The sequence below is a fragment of the Bombina bombina genome, chromosome 9 (assembly GCF_027579735.1).
Source record: "Bombina bombina isolate aBomBom1 chromosome 9, aBomBom1.pri, whole genome shotgun sequence".
NCBI classification, from domain to species: Eukaryota; Metazoa; Chordata; class Amphibia; order Anura; family Bombinatoridae; genus Bombina; species Bombina bombina.
The window spans coordinates 129,868,273-129,890,449 of NC_069507.1; the positions used below are offsets into that span (position 1 = coordinate 129,868,273).

The following is a 22,177-nucleotide window of genomic DNA, read 5'->3' on the forward strand; positions in this document are numbered from 1 at the left end:
AAGTAAAGAAAAAGATAGATAGAATAGACTTTGTTAGTCAGTATTCCCCACTGAGTAGCAAAATACAGGGGATCATACGGAAGCATTAATAAGTTTTAAGTAGTTGTAATCCGGATGTGAGGGAGTTTCAGGAATTCCCTATGCCAGCATATAAGAGATGTAAAAACTTAAAGGATATTCTTGTAAGGGCGGATATAGGCCCTGGTAGGAAGATGGTACAAGGAAGAAAAATAGTGGATATTTTCCCTGCCTGAATTGTACCATTTGCAATAACATGATACGGGGTCCCATATTTACCCACCCATGTACTGGCAAGGAGTTTTGGATTAGGGGGTATTTCACCCGTAACACGGGAGTGTGCTGTGTACCTTATCAAATGCCCATGTGGGTGGGGCTATGTAGAGGAAACCACCCACAAGGTGCGTGAAAGGATGAACCAACATAAAAGTAACATTGGAACAGGAATATTAGATGCACCTGTGGCACACCATTTTTTGACAGCAGGCCATAGCCTTGGCCAAATAAGGTTTCAAATAATATATCATGTGCAAAAGCCCAGGAGAGGGGGCAATACGGAAAAATGTTTGAAGCAGAAAGAACTTTACTGGATCTATATGTTGGGTACTATGTGACCAGGGGGTATGAATAGAGAAATGGATTTGAGTGTCTTTTGAACAAATCAGCTTTTATGTGTATAAACTTAAGAGTTATAGTTAGAGGTACTAAACTTTTTCATGTGATATATATGTCAACTTATTTGTGTAACATACATATGCCTATGATGAGAAAGAAATGTATAATGTATAGTATATCTGTATAAATATAGAGAAATAATTTGTAAACATTGTTAGGAAAAGGAATTTTTTGCACTAGGGGGAGTAGAACACAGGTATACACAGGTGTTTTACCTGATTAAGTGGGAGGGGTTTTAGGTATATAATGTGGAATTGTATCAGTATATTTTTATACATGACTAAGGTCCGAAACGTATGTGATTTTTGGCTTAATAAGTTTTTATATAAACAGTGCTGCTGCATTCTGGACTGTTTGCTATAATTGTTTGGGTTTTGGTATAGACCCTAGCAGCTTGTACAGATTTACTCCACTGAGTGCTGAACAGTTACTTTGGTTTGGTACTCTATTACATAGTTAGGTAAAGTGCCATGTGAAAAAGCTGGAAATGACCAATGTGCTTGACACCTAAAATTTAGAAATCTGGGCTCCAAATTTCCCCACATTATTTTGTAGATTCCCCTTAGCAGCTCTCCTTTTTAGTTCCTCAAAAAATTGAATTTAACTTTTATTTTCAAAATTGGTTACTGTATCCTTATGAGAACCGTTAAAGAGATAGTCTAGTCAAAATTAAACTTTCACGTTCTAATTTTTCTTCGTTCTCTTTGTATCTTTATTTGAAAAAGCAAGAATGTAAGTTTAGGAGCTAGCCCCTTTTTTGTTCAGCACCTGGGTAGCGCTTGCTGATTGGTTACATTTACACACCAATCGGCAATCGCTACCCAGGTGCTGAACCAAAAATGGGCCGGCTCCTAAGCTTACATTCAAATAAAGATACCAAGAGAACAAAGAAAAAAATAACTTTAAATTAGAAAGTTGCTTAAAATTGCATGCTCTATATGAATCATGAAAGTTTAATTTTGACTAGACTATTCCTTTAAATGAAGAGAACCGCTAACTGCATAGAATTAAATAGAGGAGGAGATTCCTTCCCTGAGGCATCCTGTAGGCTTTTAAATGTAACCCTTCCTTGCCAGGAGGTTGTGAGTACCTTCATAAGAGCTATAAGTGTGTAAGAGTTTTTACCTTAATTTTAAACATATTTCTATGTGCAATTTCTGGGTCCTTCCAGTTTATTGTGCAAGGTTAAGAGATCAAATGATCTCTAGTCTGTCCTTGGAACTGGCCTATCAATTTCCCCCGTTTGTTCTTTTTCCAAGAATCATTGCAAGAATCAAAGAGGAACTGGCTTCAGTAATTCTCATAGTTCTGGCATGGCCCTGCAGAACTTGGTATGCGGATCTCATGCAGATGTCCTCCTCCCTTCCTTGGATTCTTCCTCTGAGGGAAGATCTATCTCAAGGTCCATTATATCATCAAGATTTAAAATCTCTGAATTTGACAGCATGGTGGTTGAACGCCTAGTCCTTGAGTAGAGGTTTCTCAGATTCTGTGATTTCCACACTTTTGCCAGCCAGGAAACCAGTCACCATAAAGTTTGGAAATCTTATTTTCTTTGGTGTTCTTCTAGAGGTTTTTCTTGGAAATCTTTTAGGATTCCAAGAATTCTCCAGGATTGTCCGGCAAAAGGTTTATCGGCTTGTTCTTTAAAGGGTCAGATTTTGGCCCTGTCTGTTTTATTCCATGAGAAGTTGATTAAGTTGCCTGATGATCAAGCTTTTGTCCAAGTCTTGATGAGAATTTGCCCTGTTATTAGGCCTATTTCTCCACCTTGGAATCTGAATCTAGTTCTATCCGTTTTGCAAGGTGCTCCATTTGAACCCATGCATAATTTGGGCCTAAAATTGTTGTCTTGGAAGGTTCTCTTTCTTCTAGCTATTTATTCTCTCACTCACTTTTAGTTTTTTCCCATCAGGAAAAAAAACGGTTCTTTAGAACTAAATATGATTTTCTTCCTAAGGTTGTATCTTTTGAGAACATTAACCAGGAAATTGTTCCATCTTTGTGCCTCCTACGAAAGAAAACAATTTATTACTTACCGATAAATATATTTCTTTTGAGATGAGTAGAGTGCATAGGACCCCCCTATAGAGTTATATGGAGTTGGGAGGGATTAAAAGTTCTTGTGAGGGTTCTTGACCTCCACCTGGTGGTGGGAAGTATATCCCACGTTATGGACACCTCTGGACTCCTCATCCAGAAAGAAATTTATTGGTAAGTATAAATTCTGTTTTCTGTGCTTTGTCCAATAGATTTTTTTGTGGAGGATAATAAAACTGATCCTCTGGTGTTTAACTGCTTCCAAAGAGACTGTTTAAAGGGACAGTCTACACCAGAATTTTTATTGTTTAAAAAGATAAATAATCCCTTTATTACCCATCCCCCAGTTTTTCATAACCAGCACTGTTATATTAATATATGTTTTACCTCTGTGATTACCTTGTATCTAAGCCTCTGCAGACTGCCTTATCTCAGTGCTTTTGACAGACATACAGTTTAGCCAATCAGTGATGACTCCTAAATAACTCCACGGGAGTGAGCACAATTATCTATATGACACACATGAACTAGTACTGTCTAACTTTAAAAAAAAACTTTCAAAATGCTCTGAGCTAGGAGGTGGTTTTCAATGTTTTAGAAATCAGTTTGAGCCTACCTAGGTTTAGCTTTTCAAAAATACCACCAAGAGTACAAGGCAAATTTAATAATAACAGTCAATTGGAAAGTTGTTTAAAATCGTATTGCCCTATCTGAATCATGGAAGTTTAATTTTGACTAGACTGTCCCTCTAGTTATGAAGCTCCGTACGTACCTGCCTTCGCCAGCCCCAATACACTCGCCTAAGCTCGCCTCACATTGCCGCCGCGGACCTGAATACGTTCGCAAAAGTTATCAAAAAAATCTGTCAAAAAGAGAGTTATCGCTCATCGCTCATCCGATCTCGCTGCTCTTCGGCTTTTTTACAGCTTTATTGATAAGCTGTCACTAAGCACTCACACTATACTATACTGTTCTACCCCCTATACCACCGCCCCGGAGCCCCCCGCAACTAAATAGTTATTAACCCCTAAACCTCCGCTCCTAGACCCCGCCGCCACCTACATAATACCTAGTAACGCCTATCCTGCCCCCCCATACCGCGGCCACCTATAATAAATTTATTAACCCCTATCCTGCCGATCCCGGACCCCGCCGCAACTAAATAAATTGTTTAACCCCTAAACTGCCGCTCCCGGACTCCGCCGCCACCTATATTAAACTTATTAACCCCTAATCTGCCCCCCCCCATAACGCCGCCATCTATATTAAACTAATTAACACCTAGTCTAACACTAACCCTAACACCCCCCTAACTTAAATATTATTTTAATAAATCTAAATAAAAATTACTCTAACTAAATTAATCCTATTTAAAACTAAATACTTACCTATAAAATAAACCCTAAGATAGCTACAATATAACTAATAATTATATTGTAGCTATTTTAGGATTTATTTTTATTTTACAGGCAAATTTAAATTTATTTTAACTAGGTACAATAGCTATTAAATAGTTATTAACTATTTAATAGCTACCTAGATAAAATAAAGACAAATTTACCTGTAAAATAAAAACTAACCTAAGTAACAATTACACCTAACACTACACTATCATTAAATAAATTATTCCTATTTAAAACTAAATACTTGCCTGTAAAATAAACCCTAAGATAGCTACAATGTAATTAATAATTACATTGTAGCTATCTTAGGATTTATATTTATTTTACAGGCAATTTTGTATTTATTTTAACTAGGTACAATAGCTATTAAATGTTTATTAACTATTTAATAACCACCTAGCTAAAATAAATACAAAATTACCTGTAAAATAAATCCTAACCTAAGTTACAATTAAACCTAACACTACACTATCATTAAATTAATTAACTACAAGTAGCTACAATTAAATAAACTAACTAAAGTACAAAATAACACAAACACTAAATTACAGAAAATTAAAAAAAAAAGATTACAAGAATTTTAAACTAATTACACCTAATCTAATCCCCCTAATAAAATAATAATAAAAAATAAATAATAAGTCCCTACCCTATACTACATTACAAAGTAACCAGCTCTTTTACCAGCCCTTAAAAGGGCTTTTTGCAAGGCATGCCCCAAAGTAATCCGCTCTTTTGCCTGTAAAAAAAAAATACAACCCCCCCAACATTAAAACCCACCACCCACATACCCCTACTCTAACCCACCCAAACCCCCCTTAAATAAACCTAACACTACCCCCCTGAAGATCTCCCTACCTTGAGTCGTGTTCACCCAGCTGGGCCGAAGTCATCATCCAAGGGGCGCTGAAGATGTCTTCCATCCGATAGAAGTCTTCATCCAGGCGGCGTCTTCAATCTTCATCCATCTGGAGCGGAGCGGAGCCATCTTCAAAGCAGCCAACGTGGATCCATCCTCTTCAACCGACGCCTACTCGCCGAATGAATATTCCTTTAAGTGACGTCATCCAAGATGGTGTCCCTCGAATTCCGATTGGCTGATAGGATTCTATCAGCCAATCGGAATTAAGGTAGGAAAAAATCTGATTGGCTGCTTCAATCAGCCAATCAGATTGAAGTTCAATCCAATTGGCTGATCCAATCAGATTGAGCTCACATTCTATTGGCTGTTCCGATCAGCCAAAAGAATGTGAGCTCAATCTGATTGGATCAGCCAATTGGATTGAACTTCAATCTGATTGGCTGATTGAAGCAGCCAATCAAATTTTTTCCTACTTTAATTCCGATTGGCTGATAGAATCCTATCAGCCAATCGGAATTCGTGGGACGCCATCTTGGATGATGTCACTTAAAGGAATATTCATTCGGCAAGTAGGCGTCGGTTGAAGAGGATGGATCCGCATCGGCTGCTTTGAAGATGGCTCTGCTCCGGATGGATGGATGAAGATTGAAGACGCCGCCTGGATGAAGACTTCTATCGGATGGAAGACCTCTTCAGCTCCCCTTGGATGAGGACTTCGGCCCGGCTGGGTGAACACGACTCAAGGTAGGGAGATCTTCAGGGGGGTAGTGTTAGGTTTATTTAAGGGGGGTTTGGGTGGGTTAGAGTAGGGGTATGTGGGTGGTGGGTTTTAATGTTTCTTACAGGCAAAAGAGCTGATTACTTTGGGGCATGCCCCGCAAAAAGCCCTTTTAAGGGCTGGTAAAAGAGCTGGTTACTTTGTAATGTAGTATAGGGTAGGGACTTTTATTATTTTTTATTATTATTTTATTAAGGGGCTTAGATTAGGTGTAATTAGTTTAAAATTCTTGTAATCTTTTTTTATTTTCTGTAATTTACTGTTTGTTTTTGTACTTTAGTTACTTTATTTAATTGTAGCTACTTGTAGTTAATTAATTTAATGATAGTGTAGTGTTAGGGTTAATTGTAACTTAGGTTAGGATTTATTTTACTGGTAATTTTGTATTTATTTAAACTAGGTACAATAGCTATTAAATAGTTATTAACTATTAACCACCTAGCTAAAATAAATACAAAGTTGCCTGTAAAATAAATATAAATCCTAAGATAGCTACAATGTAATTATTAATTACATTGTAGCTATCTTAGGGTTTATTTTACAGGTAAGTATTTAGTTTTAAATAGGAATAATTTATTTAATGATAGTGTAGTGTTAGGTGTAATTGTAACTTAGGTTAGTTTTTATTTTACAGGTAAATTTGTCTTTATTTTATCTAGGTAGCAATTAAATAGTTAATAACTATTTAATAGCTATTGTACCTAGTTAAAATAAATTTAAATTTGCCTGTAAAATAAAAATAAATCCTAAAATAGCTACAATATAATTATTAGTTATATTGTAGCTATCTTAGGGTTTATTTTATAGGTAAGTATTTAGTTTTAAATAGGATTAATTTAGTTAATAAGAGTAATTTTTATTTAGATTTATTAAAATAATATTTAAGTTAGGGGGGTGTTAGGGTTAGTGTTAATTAGTTTAATATAGATGGCGGCGGTATGGGGGGGCAGATTATGGGTTAATACGTTTAATATAGGTGGCGGCGGGGTCCGGGAGCGGCGGTTTAGGGGTTAACATATTTATTTAGTTGTGGCAGGGTCCGGGAGCGGCGGTTTAGGGGTTAACATAGTTATTATAGTTGCGGCGGGGTCCAGGAGCGGCGGTTTAGGGGTTAATAGGTTTATTAGAGTGGCGGTGGGCTCCGGGATTGGCGGTTTAGGGGTTAATACGTTTATTAGAGTGGCGTTGGGCCCCGGGAGCGGCGGTTTAGGGGTTAACATGTTTAATATAGGTGTAGGGGGGCAGATTAGGGGTGTTTAGACTCGGGGTACATGTTAGGGTGTTAGGTGTAGACAGCTCCCATAGGAATCAATGGGATGTCGGGCAGCAGCGAACATGAACTTTCGCTATGGTCAGACTCCCATTGATTCCTATGGGATCCGCCGCATCCTATGGGATCCGCCGCATCCAGGGCGGCGGATTGAAAACCAGGTACGCTGGACCGGAAAAGTGCCGAGCATACCTGGTAGTCATTTGATAACTTCCAAAAGTAGTCCGATTGTGCCGAACTTGCGTTCGGCACATCTGGAGTGACGTAAGAATCAATCTGTGTCGGACTGAGTCCGGCGGATCGTAGCTTACATCACAAAATTCTACTTTTGCCGGTCTGTAGGGCTTGATAACTTAGGCGAATCAGCCTCGCCACAAATACGCTGCGGAATTCCAGCGTATTTGAGGTTGACGGCTTGATAACTAGAGGCCATTGAGTTTGAGACTGTTTTCTTGATAGTAATTATGGAACTTATATTAAGAAATTATGTATCAAGTAATTCATTTTTTATCAAAGAACATTGTTGCATATTGTGTGTAAACATTGTGCAAATATTAGATATAGAAAGTGTTTTATATTTGAGTATTTTTTAGATAAGGAGCATTCACTGGTGCTACTTTTTCTTTCATTGATGTATTCCAATGGGATGTATTTTAACTGTGGTTAATTCTGCGGTAATCTAGCCAATAATTGTCCACTCCTGCTCTAATAATGCCTTTGGTATTCCTTAGGTAGTATATTTTTATGATTTAAGGATTATTTTGGGTCATTTGCCTCCATATCCCTTCGTAAGATTTTCTATTAGTGATGATTTAAATTCATATCAACACTTAAACTGCAACAAAAAAGGATTTGTAAAATATTACCATCTTAGCATTAGATGGGGTTTTAATCAACAACTGACAGCAGGACCTTATTTATGGTGTTGAGTCTTTTTATTCATGGAATAAACTTCTTATAGAGGTGGTAAACTCAAGGACTGTAAAATAATAAAAAAATGCCCTGGACATGCATTAGGCTATCCTAAGAAAAAAGTAACATGTAATATGGGGAAACTTGATACGCCATTTTGTTTTTATCGATCGTCCAATTCTATGTTTGCCTACCTTTCCACACAAAGATTTTGCCAGCACAGTCCAAGATAAAGCAGTCATCTGAGATCAATTGCTGCTTTTGAAAGGTGCCTCCTTCACCCACACGAGTTACCTGCATTTTCCCACTGGCATTGGAGACCTAAGAAAGTGGAGAACTGTTAAGTTTTATGACTTTTAAAACTGGCGCAGCTTTGTGAACATTCAATTAACCTCCTTATATTATATATGTAGTCAGGTGTAGGTGGTGGTTCCATCATACACTCAGGTGTCTATGGTATGTGGTGGCTGAAAAGAGAGGTGGTACTTCCTCTTTGCTTTGGCTGTAAGGGACAGGGGCTTTTATAGAGCCCATGTCTTGGTACTTGGCACGCCACCTATAGACATGACCCCTCATTTGAAATCACCTACAGCACAAGCGACCAGGAAGATGGTAAAGGGGTGCTCTCACAGAAGACCTTAAAAGGCATATGAAGCTCAAAGATTTTCTTTCAGGATTCAGATATAGATACCAAGAGAAAGAAGATAATGTTATAATATGAGTAAATTAGAAAGTTGCTTAAAAATTGCATGTTCTATCTGAATCATGAAAGTGTAATTTTGACTTTAGTGCTAGAGAACAGGTTTGAAAACCAGTGAGAGAGCGCAAGTGATTTTAAGATAAACAAACTCTGTACATCATAATAGATAAATTGTCTAACGCTAACAGACTATTTTCTCCAACATTGGTGTGTCCGGTCCACGGCGTCATCCTTACTTGTGGGAATATCTCTTCCCCAACAGGAAATGGCAAAGAGTCCCAGCAAAGCTGGCCATATAGTCCCTCCTAGGCTCCGCCCACCCCAGTCATTCTCTTTGCCGTTGCACAGGCAACATCTCCACGGAGATGGTTAAGAGTATGTGGTGTTTAGTTGTAGTTTTTTATTCTACTATCAAGAGTTTGTTATTTTAAAATAGTGCTGGTATGTACTATTTACTCTGAACAGAAAAAGATGAATAGTTCTGTTTGAGAGGAAGATGATTTTAGCAGACAGTAACTAAAATCGTTTGCTGTTTCCACATAGGACTGTTGAGATGAAGTAACTTCAGTTGGGGGAAACAGTTAGCAGACTTTTCTGCTTAAGGTATGACTAGCCATATTTCTAACAAGACTGTGTAATGCTGGAAGGCTGTCATTTCCCCTCATGGTGACCGGTAAGCCATTTTCTTAGTCTCAAACAGAATAAAGGGCTTAATATGGGCTATAAAACTGGTAGACACTTTTATGGGCAAAATCGATTGCTTTATTTGGGCATTTTATACATGTTTATGCTTGTTATTCACACTTATAAACTTGGGGAACGTTTTTTTAATGTCAGGCACTGTGTTAGACACCTTTCCAGTCAGGAAGGGCCTTCCCAGTTGTAGGCTGAGCCTCATTTTCGCACCATTACTGCGCAGTTACTTTTGAGAGCAAGACATGCAGATGCATGTGTGAGGATCTGAAAGTAGTTGGAAAAGTTCCTAGAAGGCTTCTTTTGGTATCGTATTCCCCCCTGGGTTTGGTAGAGTCGCAGCAAAGGCTGTAGCTGGGACTGTAGAGGGGTTAAAACTGTAACCGGATCCGGTTTCGTTATTTTAAGGATTAAAGCTCTGAAAATTGGTGTGCAATACTTTGAATGCTTTAAGACACTGTGGTGAAATTTTGGTAAATTTTGAACAATTCCTTCATACTTTTTCACATATTCAGTAATAAAGTGTGCTCTGATTAAAATTTAAAGAGACAGTAATGGTTTTGTTTTAAAACGGTTTTTGTACTTTATTGACAAGTTTAAGCCTGTTTAACATGTCTGTACCTTCAGATAAGCTATGTTCTATATGTATGAAAGTCAATGTGTCTCCCCCTTAAAAATTATGTGATAATTGTGCCATAGCGTCCAAACAAAGTAAGGACAGTACTGCCACAGATAGTAAAATTGCCCAAGATGTTTCATCAGATGAAGGGAGTAGACATAGTTCTACATCATCTCCTTCTGTGTCTATGCCAGTTTTGCCCACGCAGGAGGCCCCTAGTACTTCTAGCGCGCCAATGCTTATTACTATGCAGCAATTGACGGCAGTAATGGATAACTCCATAGCAAATATTTTATCCAAAATGCCTGCATATCAGAGAAAGCGCGATTGCTCTGTTTTAAACACTGAAGAGCAGGAGGGCGCTAATGATAATTGCACTGTCATACCCTCACACCAATCTGAAGGGGCCATGAGGGGGGTTTTGTCAGATGGGGAAATTTCAGATTCAGGAAAAATTTCTCAACAGGCTGAACCTGATGTTGTGACATTTAAATTTAAATTAGAGCATCTCCGCGCACTGCTTAAGGAGGTGTTATCTACTCTGGATGATTGTGACAACCTGGTCATTCCAGAAAAATTATGCAAGATGGACAAGTTCCTAGAGGTTCTGTTGCACCCCGACGCTTTTCCTATACCCAAGCGGGTGGCGGACATAGTGAATAAGGAGTGGGAGAAGCCCGGCATACCTTTTGTCCCCCCTCCTATATTTAAGAAATTATTTCCTATGGTCGACCCCATAAAGGACTTATGGCAGACAGTCCCTAAGGTCGAGGAGGCAGTTTCTACTCTAAACAAGCGCACTACTATTCCTATCGAGGATAATTGTGCTTTCAAAGATCCTATGGATAAAAAATTGGAGGGTTTGCTTAAAAAGATTTTTGTACAGCAAGGTTACCTTCTGCAACCCATTTCGTGCATTGTTCCTGTCACTACAGCAGTGTGGTTCTGGTTCGAGGAACTAGAAAAGTCGCTCAGTAGAGAGACTCCATATGAGGAAGTTATGGACAGAGTTCACGCACTTAAGTTGGCTAATTCTTTTATTTTAGATGCCGCTTTGCAATTAGCTAGATTAGCGGCGAAAAATTCAGGGTTTGCAATTGTGGCGCGCAGAGCGCTTTGGCTAAAGTCTTGGTCAGCGGATGTATCATCCAAGACAAAATTGCTTAATATTCCCTTCAAGGGTAAAACTCTCTTTGGGCCAGAATTGAAAGAGATTATCTCAGACATCACTGGGGGAAAGGGCCACGCCCTCCCACAAGATAGGCCTTTCAAGGCCAAGAATAAGTCTAATTTTCGTTCCTTTCGTAACTTCAGGAAAGGACCGGCCTCAAATTCTGCATCCTCTAAGCAAGAGGGTAATGCTTCACAAACCAAACCAGCCTGGAAACCGATGCAAGGCTGGAACAAGGGTAAGCAGGCCAAGAAGCCTGCTGCTGCTAACAAAACAGCATGAAGGAGTAGCCCCCGATCCGGGACCGGATCTAGTAGGGGGCAGACTCTCTCTCTTTGCTCAGGCTTGGGCAAGAGATGTTCAGGATCCTTGGACACTAGAAATAGTTTCTCAGGGTTATCTTCTGGAATTCAAGGAACTACCCCCAAGGGGAAGGTTCCACATGTCTCACTTATCCTCAAACCAAATAAAGAGACAGGCATTCTTACATTGTGTAGAAGACCTGTTAAAGATGGGAGTGATACACCCAGTTCCATCGGCGGAACAAGGAATGGGATTTTACTCAAATCTGTTTGTAGTTCCCAAGAAAGAGGGAACTTTCAGACCAATTCTGGATTTAAAGATCCTAAACAAATTTCTCAGAGTTCCATCGTTCAAAATGGAAACCATTCGAACGATTCTACCTACAATCCAGGAAGGTCAATTTATGACTACCGTGGATCTAAAGGATGCGTATCTTCATATTCCTATCCACAAAGAACATCATCAGTTCCTAAGGTTCGCCTTTCTGGACAAACATTACCAGTTTGTGGCCCTCCCATTCAGGTTAGCCACTGCTCCAAGGATTTTCACAAAGGTACTAGGGTCCCTTCTAGCGGTTCTGAGACCAAGGGGCATTGCAGTAGTACCGTACTTGGACGACATTCTAATACAAGCGTCGTCTCTTTCAAAGGCAAAGGCTCCTTTCTCAGATCTCACGGATGGAAGGTGAACATAGAAAAAAGTTCCCTGTCTCCGTCGACAAGAGTTCCCTTCTTGGGAACAATAATAGATTCTTTAGAAATGAGGATTTTCCTGACAGAAGTCAGAAAGTCAAAACTTCTAAACGCTTGTCAAGTTCTTCATTCTATTCCTCGTCCTTCCGTAGCTCAGTGCATGGAAGTAGTAGGGTTGATGGTTGCAGCAATGGACATAGTTCCTTTTGCGCGAATTCATCTAAGACCATTACAACTGTGCATGATGAAACAGTGGAATGGGGACTATACAGACTTGTCTCCAGTGATTCAAGTAGATCAGAAGACCAGAGACTCACTCCGTTGGTGGCTAACCCTGGACCACCTGTCCCAGGGAATGAGCTTTCGCAGACCAGAGTGGGTCATCGTCACGACCGACGCCAGTCTAGTGGGCTGGGGCGCGGTCTGGGAATCCCTGAAAGCTCAGGGACTTTGGTCTCGGGAAGAGTCTCTCCTCCCGATAAACATTCTGGAACTAAGAGCGATATTCAATGCTCTCAGGGCTTGGCCTCAGCTAGCAAAGGCCAGATTCATAAGATTCCAATCAGACAACATGACGACTGTTGCTTATATCAATCATCAGGGGGGAACAAGGAGTTCCCTGGCGATGAGAGAAGTGACCAAAATAATAGAATGGGCAGAGGATCACTCCTGCCACCTATCTGCGATCCACATCCCAGGAGTGGAAAACTGGGAGGCGGATTATCTGAGTCGTCAGACATTCCATCCGGGGGAGTGGGAACTTCACCCGGAGATCTTTGCCCAATTAACTCAATTATGGGGCATTCCAGACATGGATCTGATGGCGTCTCGTCAGAACTTCAAGGTTCCTTGCTACGGGTCCAGATCCAGGAATCCCAAGGCGACTCTAGTGGATGCACTAGTAGCGCCTTGGTCCTTCAACCTAGCTTATGTGTTTCCACCGTTTCCTCTCATTCCCAGGCTGGTAGCCAGGATCAAGCAGGAGAGGGCCTCGGTGATCTTGATAGCTCCTGCGTGGCCACGCAGGACTTGGTATGCAGACCTGGTGAATGTCATCGGCTCCACCATGGAAGCTACCTTTGAGACAGGACCTTCTTGTACAGGGTCCATTCGAACATCCAAATCTGGTCTCCCTCCAGCTGACGGCTTGGAGATTGAACGTGGGTTTTCAGATTCTGTGATAGATACTCTGGTTCAAGCCAGAAAACCGGTAACTAGAAAAATTTACCATAAAATATGGAAAAGATATATCTGCTGGTGTGAATCCAAGGGATTCCCATGGAATAAGATCAAAATTCCTAAGATCCTTTCCTTTCTACAAGAAGGTTTGGATAAAGGATTATCAGCGAGTTCTCTAAAGGGACAGATTTCTGCTTCATCTGTCTTACTACACAAACGACTGGCAGCTGTGCCAGATGTTCAAGCATTTGTTCAGGCTCTGGTTAGGATCAAGCCTGTTTACAGACCTTTGACTCCTCCCTGGAGTTTAAATCTAGTTCTTTCAGTTCTCCAAGGGGTTCCGTTTGAACCTTTACATTCCATAGATATTAAGTTGTTATCTTGGAAAGTTTTGTTCTTGGTTGCTATTTCTTCTGCCAGAAGAGTTTCTGAGCTATCTGCTCTGCAGTGTACTCCTCCCTATCTGGTGTTCCATTCAGATAAGGTTGTTTTGCGTACTAAGCCTGGTTTTCTTCCAAAGGTTGTTTCCAACAAAAATATTAACCAGGAGATAGTTATACCTTCTTTGTGTCCGAATCCAGTTTCAAAGAAGGAACGTTTGCTACACAATTTAGATGTAGTCCGTGCTCTAAAATTCTATTTAGAAACTACAAAAGAGTTCAGACAAACATCTTCTCTGTTTGTCGTCTATTCTGGTAAGAGGAGAGGTCAAAAAGTGACTTCTACCTCTCTTTCCTTTTGGCTTAAAAGCATCATCCGATTGGCTTACGAGACTGCCGGACGGCAGCCTCCTGAAAGAATCACAGCTCACTCTACTAGGGCTGTGGCTTCCTCATAGGCCTTCAAGAACGAGGCTTCTGTTGATCAGATATGTAAGGCAGCGACTTGGTCTTCACTGCACACTTTTGCCAAATTTTACAAATTTGATACTTTTGCTTCTTCTGAGGCTATTTTTGGGAGAAAGGTTTTGCAAGCCGTGGTGCCTTCTGTTTAGGTAACCTGATTTGCTCCCTCCCTTCATCCGTGTCCTAAAGCTTTGGTATTGGTTCCCACAAGTAAGGATGACGCCGTGGACCAGACACACCAATGTTGGAGAAAACAGAATTTATGCTTACCTGATAAATTACTTTCTCCAACGGTGTGTCCGGTCCACGGCCCGCCCTGGTTTTTTAATTAGGTTTGATTAATTATTTTCTCTAACTACAGTCACCACGGCACCCTATAGTTTCTCCTATTTTTTCCTCCTGTCCGTCGGTCGAATGACTGGGGTGGGCGGAGCCTAGGAGGGACTATATGGCCAGCTTTGCTGGGACTCTTTGCCATTTCCTGTTGGGGAAGAGATATTCCCACAAGTAAGGATGACGCCGTGGACCGGACACACCGTTGGAGAAAGTAATTTATCAGGTAAGCATAAATTCTGTTTTCCAGGTTTCAGCTGTAATTAATGATGCATGAAAAAGAAAAGCTTTGGATTTTAGTAATTCAAGGGATATGAAACACTTTGTTTTATTTCATGATTCAGATAGAGCATGCAATTTTAAGCAACTTTCTAATTTACTCCTATTATCAATTTTTTCTTCATTTTCTTAGGAGCCAGCACCCTAGGTGGCTTTAAAAAAAACAAAAAAAAAACCAAAGGATATCAAAAGAATAAATCAAATTAGATTAAAATCGGTAAATTGGAAGCTTTTTTTAAAAGTGCATGCTCTTTCTGAATCATGAAAAAAGTGTCCCTTTAATTCATTAGTTGCAATGTAGATGCACTATAAGTTACTTTTTAATATAGTTATGAAATTCCAACACCACATGCTCTGCCGCCCACTTCAAAAGTCAATTTCTTTCATGCAATTAGCAAGAGTCCATGAGCTAGTGACGTATGGGATATACATTCCTACCAGGAGGGGCAAAGTTTCCCAAACCTCAAAATGCCTATAAATACACCCCTCACCACACCCACAATTCAGTTTTACAAACTTTGCCTCCGATGGAGGTGGTGAAGTAAGTTTGTGCTAGATTCTACGTTGATATGCGCTCCGCAGCAAGTTGGAGCCCGGTTTTCCTCTCAGCGTGCAGTGAATGTCAGAGGGATGTGAGGAGAGTATTGCCTATTTGAATGCAGTGATCTCCTTCTAAGGGGTCTATTTCATAGGTTCTCTGTTATCGGTCGTAGAGATTCATCTCTTACCTCCCTTTTCAGATCGACGATATACTCTTATATATACCATTACCTCTGCTGATTCTCGTTTCAGTACTGGTTTGGCTATCTGCTATATGTAGATGAGTGTCCTGGGGTAAGTAAGTCTTATTTTCTGTGACACTCCAAGCTATGGTTGGGCACTTTGTTTATAAAGTTCTAAATATATGTATTCAAACATTTATTTGCCTTGACTCAGAATGTTCAACTTTCCTTATTTTCAGACAGTCAGTTTCATATTTGGGATAATGCATTTTGATTTGACCATTTTTTCTTACCTTAAAATTTGACTTTTTCCCTGTGGGCTGTTAGGCTCGCGGGGGCTGAAAATGCTTCATTTTATTGCGTCATTCTTGGCGCGGACTTTTTTGGCGCAAAAATTCTATTTCCGTTTCCGGCGTCATACGTGTCGCCGGAAGTTGCGTCATTCTTTGACGTTATTTCGCGCCAAAAATGTCGGCGTTCCGGATGTGGCGTCATTTTTGGCGCCAAAAAGCATTTAGGCGCCAAATAATGTGGGCGTCTTATTTGGCGCGAAAAAATATGGGCGTCACTTTTGTCTCCACATTATTTAAGTCTCATTTTTTATTGCTTCTGGTTGCTAGAAGCTTGTTCTTTGGCATTCTTTCCCATTCCTGAAACTGTCATTTAAGGAATTTGATCAATTTTGCTTTATATGTTGTTTTTTCTCTTACATATTGCAAGATGTCTCATGTTGCATCTGAGCCAGAAGATACTACAGGAAAATCGCTGTCAAGTGCTGAATCTACCAAAGCTAAGTGTATCTGCTGTAAACTTTTGGTAGCTATTTCTCCAGCTGTTGTTTGTATTGATTGTCATGACAAACTTGTTAAAGCAGATAATATTTCCTTTAGTAAAGTACCATTGCCTGTTGCAGTTCCCTCAACATCTAAGGTGCAGAATGTTCCTGATAATATAAGAGATTTTGTTTCTGAATCCATAAAGAAGGCTATGTCTGTTATTTCTCCTTCTAGTAAACGTAAAAAATCTTTTAAAACTTCTCTCCCTACAGATGAATTTTTTGAACATCATCATTCTGATTCTGATGACTCCTCTGGTTCAGAGGATTCTGTCTCTGAGGTTGATGCTGATAAATCTTCATATTTATTTAAAATGGAATTTATTCGTTCTTTACTTAAAGAAGTTCTAATTGCTTTAGAAATAGAGGATTCTGGTCCTCTTGATACTAATTCTAAACGTTTAGATAAGGTATTTAAAGCTCCTGTGGTTATTCCAGAAGTTTTTCCTGTTCCTAATGCTATTTCTGCAGTAATTTCCAAAGAATGGGATAATTTGGTTCGTATAAAACCTGTCATTAAGTCAATTTCTCCTCCTTGGAGTTTGAATTTGGTTCTGGGAGCTCTTCAAGCTCCTCCGTTTGAACCTATGCATTCATTGGACATTAAATTACTTTCTTGGAAAGTTTTGTTCCTTTTGGCCATCTCTTCTGCTAGAAGAGTTTCTGAATTATCTGCTCTTTCTTGTGAGTCTCCTTTTCTGATTTTTCATCAGGATAAGGCGGTGTTGCGAACTTCTTTTGAATTTTTACCTAAAGTTGTGAATTCCAACAACATTAGTAGAGAACTTTTGGTTCCTTCATTATGTCCTAATCCTAAGAATTCTAAGGAGAAATCGTTGCATTCTTTGGATGTTGTTAGAGCTTTGAAATATTATGTTGAAGCTACGAAATCTTTCCGTAAGACTTCTAGTCTATTTGTTATCTTTTCCGGTTCTAGGAAAGGCCAGAAAGCTTCTGCCATTTCTTTGGCATCTTGGTTGAAATCTTTAATTCATCTTGCCTATGTTGAGTCGGGTAAAATTCCGCCTCAGAGAATTACAGCTCATTCTACTAGGTCAGTATCTACTTCCTGGGCGTTTAGGAATGAAGCTTCGGTTGACCAGATCTGCAAAGCAGCAACTTGGTCCTCTTTGCATACTTTTACTAAATTCTACCATTTTGATGTATTTTCTTCTTCTGAAGCAGTTTTTGGTAGAAAAGTACTTCAGGCAGCGGTTTCAGTTTGAATCTTCTGCTTATGTTTTTCGTTAAACTTTATTTTGGGTGTGGATTATTTTCAGCAGGAATTGGCTGTCTTTATTTTTATCCCTCCCTCTCTAGTGACTCTTGTGTGGAAAGATCCACATCTTGGGTAGTCATTATCCCATACGTCACTAGCTCATGGACTCTTGCTAATTGCATGAAAGAAAACATAATTTATGTAAGAACTTACCTGATAAATTCATTTCTTTCATATTAGCAAGAGTCCATGAGGCCCGCCCTTTTTTTGTGGTGGTTATGATTTTGTATAAAGCACAATTATTCCAATTCCTTATTTTATATGCTTTCGCACTTTTTTATCACCCCACTTCTTGGCTATTCGTTAAACTGAATTGTGGGTGTGGTGAGGGGTGTATTTATAGGCATTTTGAGGTTTGGGAAACTTTGCCCCTCCTGGTAGGAATGTATATCCCATACGTCACTAGCTCATGGACTCTTGCTAATATGAAAGAAATGAATTTATCAGGTAAGTTCTTACATAAATTATGTTTTTCCTGTGAGCTAACTGTTTAAATGATTGTCCAATCAGTCCTCTCCCCCTATGACACTTTTATTGTAGCTTGAGCGCTGATTGGAGAAAAATTCAAACTGTTAGCTCATAGAAAAATTGACTCTCTTTTTAAACAAAAATTCTGGAGTACATTGTCCCTTTAGCATGCAAATTGCCCCCAGTTCCTAAAGAGTTATGACAAAAATATTTGAATCCCTTAAAGGGACACTGAACCCAAATTTGTTCATTTGTAATTCAGAAAGAGCATGCAATTTTAAGCAACTTTCTAATTTACTCCTATTATCAATTTTTCTTCGTTCTCTTGCTATCATTATTTAAAAAAGAAGGCATCTAAGCTTTTTCTTGGTTTCAATACTCTGGACAGCACTTTTTTATTGGTGGATGAATTTATCCACCAATCAGCAAGGACAACCCAGGTTGTTCACCAAAAATGGGCCGGCATCTAAACTTACATTCTTGCATTTCAAATAAAGATACCAAGAGAATGAAGAAAATTTGATAATCGGAGTAAATTCGAAATTTGCTTAAAATTTCATGCTCAATCTGAATCACGAAATTAAATTTTTGGGTAGAGTGTCCCTTTAATGACCAGCAATGTACCCTGTATGTCGCTGGTCTTTCTATGGTGGTGTCTTTTTCAATAGTGCAGTCTATCCACCAGTAGCAAAGCCGCGCTATTTTAGCAAGCCTGCGGGAGGGAGAGTCTAAAAGCACTATTATATTCAGAAGTACAAGGTACATCGCGGTCATTAAGGAAAAACATTTCAGGGTTTTATTGAGATTTGAATGTTATTTATCCATTAGTGTTTCATTGTGCCACTCACCTGATAGAGCACTGCTCCTCTTGTGTGTTTCTCATCCGCTTCCTTGTCATCCTCTGGACTCCCTTCTTTTATAAACTCTGGACGGTTACCTAAAATCTACAGATAGTTCAATTGAGAGAGTTGTAGTTTCCATAGATTAAAAGGATAAACAGTTACCATACCAAAATTATCCTTAAACAAGCTTTAAGTTTAGATATAGAATACTGGGAAGTTGTGCTCAACTGGGAATGGACAGCACTCAGTAGCCTGCCTTATTGGACGATACCCCTAGGTTGCTGCCTCCTTTATCCAGAATGTGCTTTTTGCAGAAGAGAACTTTCCTGCAGTATGTCTGTCTATCCCTATCCATAAGGACAGTCCAGCACGAAATACCAAGCAATTCTCTTCTGAGCTAAGGATGTGTACCGCTAACCCCAGTTGTAGGTTTCAGGCTATATGGGCCTTGTCATGGAGGTACAGCCATTTCCTCTAGGCATACTGAGCAGGGAGTCCACGTCTAGTTACCCCCATCACCCTTATGAAGGCCAAGTCTCAAAGGGTGATTTGCATATTTAGAATACTGGAAAGAAGTGCTCAACTTGGAATGGACAGCACTAATAAATTAGCCTGCGCTATGGGAGGATGCCGCCTCCTTTAGTCCAGATTTTGCCTTGAACAGAAAAGAATTTCCCTGTATTATATAAGTCTGACCACATCCGTAAGGACAGTCCAGCCCCGAAATACCAGGCAATTCTCTTCTAAACAAATTATTTTTACCGTTAATACCAGATGTACGTTTTAGCCTATATTGGCCATGTCAGTGCAGCAATATCCCTTGGTACACTGAGCAGGGAGTCCACGTCTGGTTACCCCCATCAACTTTACAAAGACCAGGTCTCGAAGGGTGATTTTCATTGAGAAAAAAAAATCCTTTGTTCAGAAGATGATCACCTAGTATTTCAGCGATGGACTGTCCTTAGGTCTGGAGACAGACTGATATACCACAGGAAAGTTCTCTTTTGTGAAAGGCACATTTTGGGTGGGTATCATTCCATTGGGCAGTGCTGTCCTTTCACAGTTCAGCACCTCTTTCCAGTATTCTTTAAGTAAAGATATCCCTGAACATTTTCAACTCTATCAAAAATAATTACTGAGCAACGGACTCTAAATACGGATACCCATTCTTTTCTTATAATTCTCCCATAAAGATATTTTTATTATTACACTAACTTTTTCTTACTGTATTTTGCAATCTTCTATTTAGTTTCTTACCTGTATCATTTCTTCTGGCTCCTCCCCTTCTTGTATAATCTCTACCTTTGCAGCACCACGTCTTTCGGTGTCTCTAATCTGATAGGCTAAGTCACGTGCTCGGTTTCTCTCCAGCATATTTGACTGTGACCCTGACCATACATAAATAATCTGTACCATAAAAGAAATAATTGAGAGATGTTAAATGTTATACAAATACATTACATAGGTAGCCTATTTTCAGTTTTTTTTCTATATGCTGCCAAAGCTTCTATGTATTAACAATTGCTGAATTGTAAGTGTTAAATGAATGTTAACTTATTTTTTTTTTATATATTTCAGTGGCAACTCACTTTCATATTAGTTGATTTACAAATACATGAAAGCCAAGGCCTTGTAGAACAGCAGGTTATGCTGTTTCACCAGAGATGTGTAGTGTACATAGAAATGATTTAGTTTTAATATAAACCTTGTTTCCTGCAATCAGACTGCAACATATAGACTCACATTCTAAAATGATCACCTTTGCATTATATTTCTTATGTCATTGGGAGTTTATTTACATGAGTGGGCTACTTCTAGAGCTCTAAACTGTCTTGAATTATGAATAATTACCCCAGTGTGGGAACTCTCGTCCCTTCCGCTACTCTCCCATGTATACAAATATTGTGTTTCTACAAAGTGAAACTATGGATCACCTAAAGCCCATCTGGAGTTGAATCCACTAGTTGACCACCATCCCAGGTTACTTTATTCTGCCTATAGCAGCGGAGACGCTACCCCAGTCTTGCAATCCCTGATACGGGCCAGGAAATGTAAGTTAAAGGTGACATTAAACGCTAAATAAATGTTAGAGAGAATGATGCATTCAAATGAAAGATTAGTCTGAGAATAACATGTAGATGTGTTTTTTTAAAAAAGTTTTATTAGTTTAAATATTGACAAAATAAGTGTAATGTTTTAGTATTTAGAAAGGAATGGGAGCTGCCATGTTGTAACTTAGGTTACCTTCTCTGCTGTGGCCAATTAGGACAGATATAAAAAGGTCACTATAGTGTGCAGCCAATGGCTGTGTGCAATATAACAGTGTTCTGCACTTCCATTTCTAACAGGAGCTGAAAAGCTCACAATTTTAGAATGAAATTATAGGAAATGGGGACAAAATAAATAATGCACGTATATTGCAGAGTTGTTTTTATCTATATGATTTATCATTTTATATTACCATCTCAAAGTGTTTAATGTAATTTTACGTGTTGCTAATCTCACACAACCCAATTTGTCATACTATTATTGTTATCATCATTTATTTGTATAGTTCCTCCAAATTCCTATGAGAGACTGCTATGTCTGGAGATTTTTTCTCTATGCCTTCCTGAATATAAATATTTCTCTGAAGAAAGGTGCTTGAGACATCCCTGGGGTGGGGAATAAAGGGACTTTCAAATTCAGAACATTGATCTTACATTTGGACTAAAGTGTTGTGAGGGTTAGTACACCTTTAATAATTATTTAATTCTAAAGCAGTGTTACAATCAGTAGGGCTTGTGCACAAAATAATTGCTCCCCAAGATACAGCTATATTGTGTGCCCCAAATCGGTATTGCGTGTGCATGATATAAATTATGGCCACAGTTTCCTTAACAGCCTCTTACGTAGGCACCATGTGACCTCAGGATGGGGCGCATATATGACATTTTGGTTTGTGATTGGCTGTAACGGCTGGTGGAGGTGTTTCTGCACACAAATATTATGTGCATAAATAAAATCACTGCAAATGAACACCACTAACCACGGAACCTAAAACATACAATGATAATTCAGCACTAATAAAATACATATTTGATGTGAATAACAAAGCTATATATAGCATGTTTAATCATGAAAGACACATTTTATGTGAATAAGATTAATCATGATATATTATAGCTTTCTAAAAAAAAAAAAAAAAAAGTTCCTAGCATATTATTCATATTATAAATGAGCCAGTATGTCACATGGAAAATCTGCCTTTATTGGGAAG

At 39.1% G+C, this 22,177-nt stretch overlaps 1 protein-coding gene across 1 annotated transcript in view; it reads right to left on the reverse strand.

Annotated features, from left to right (window-relative positions):
- Positions 1–22,177, reverse strand: part of CAPG (capping actin protein, gelsolin like) — a 70,960-nt gene that overhangs the window by 7,754 nt on the left and 41,029 nt on the right. Inside the window, exons 6-8 of the mRNA XM_053692380.1 lie at positions 20,176–20,325; positions 18,925–19,020; positions 8,153–8,279 (exon numbers count right to left, since the gene is read on the reverse strand). Coding sequence (XP_053548355.1) covers positions 8,153–8,279; positions 18,925–19,020; positions 20,176–20,325 — 373 coding nt within the window. The remainder of the gene's footprint in view (positions 1–8,152; positions 8,280–18,924; positions 19,021–20,175; positions 20,326–22,177) is intronic.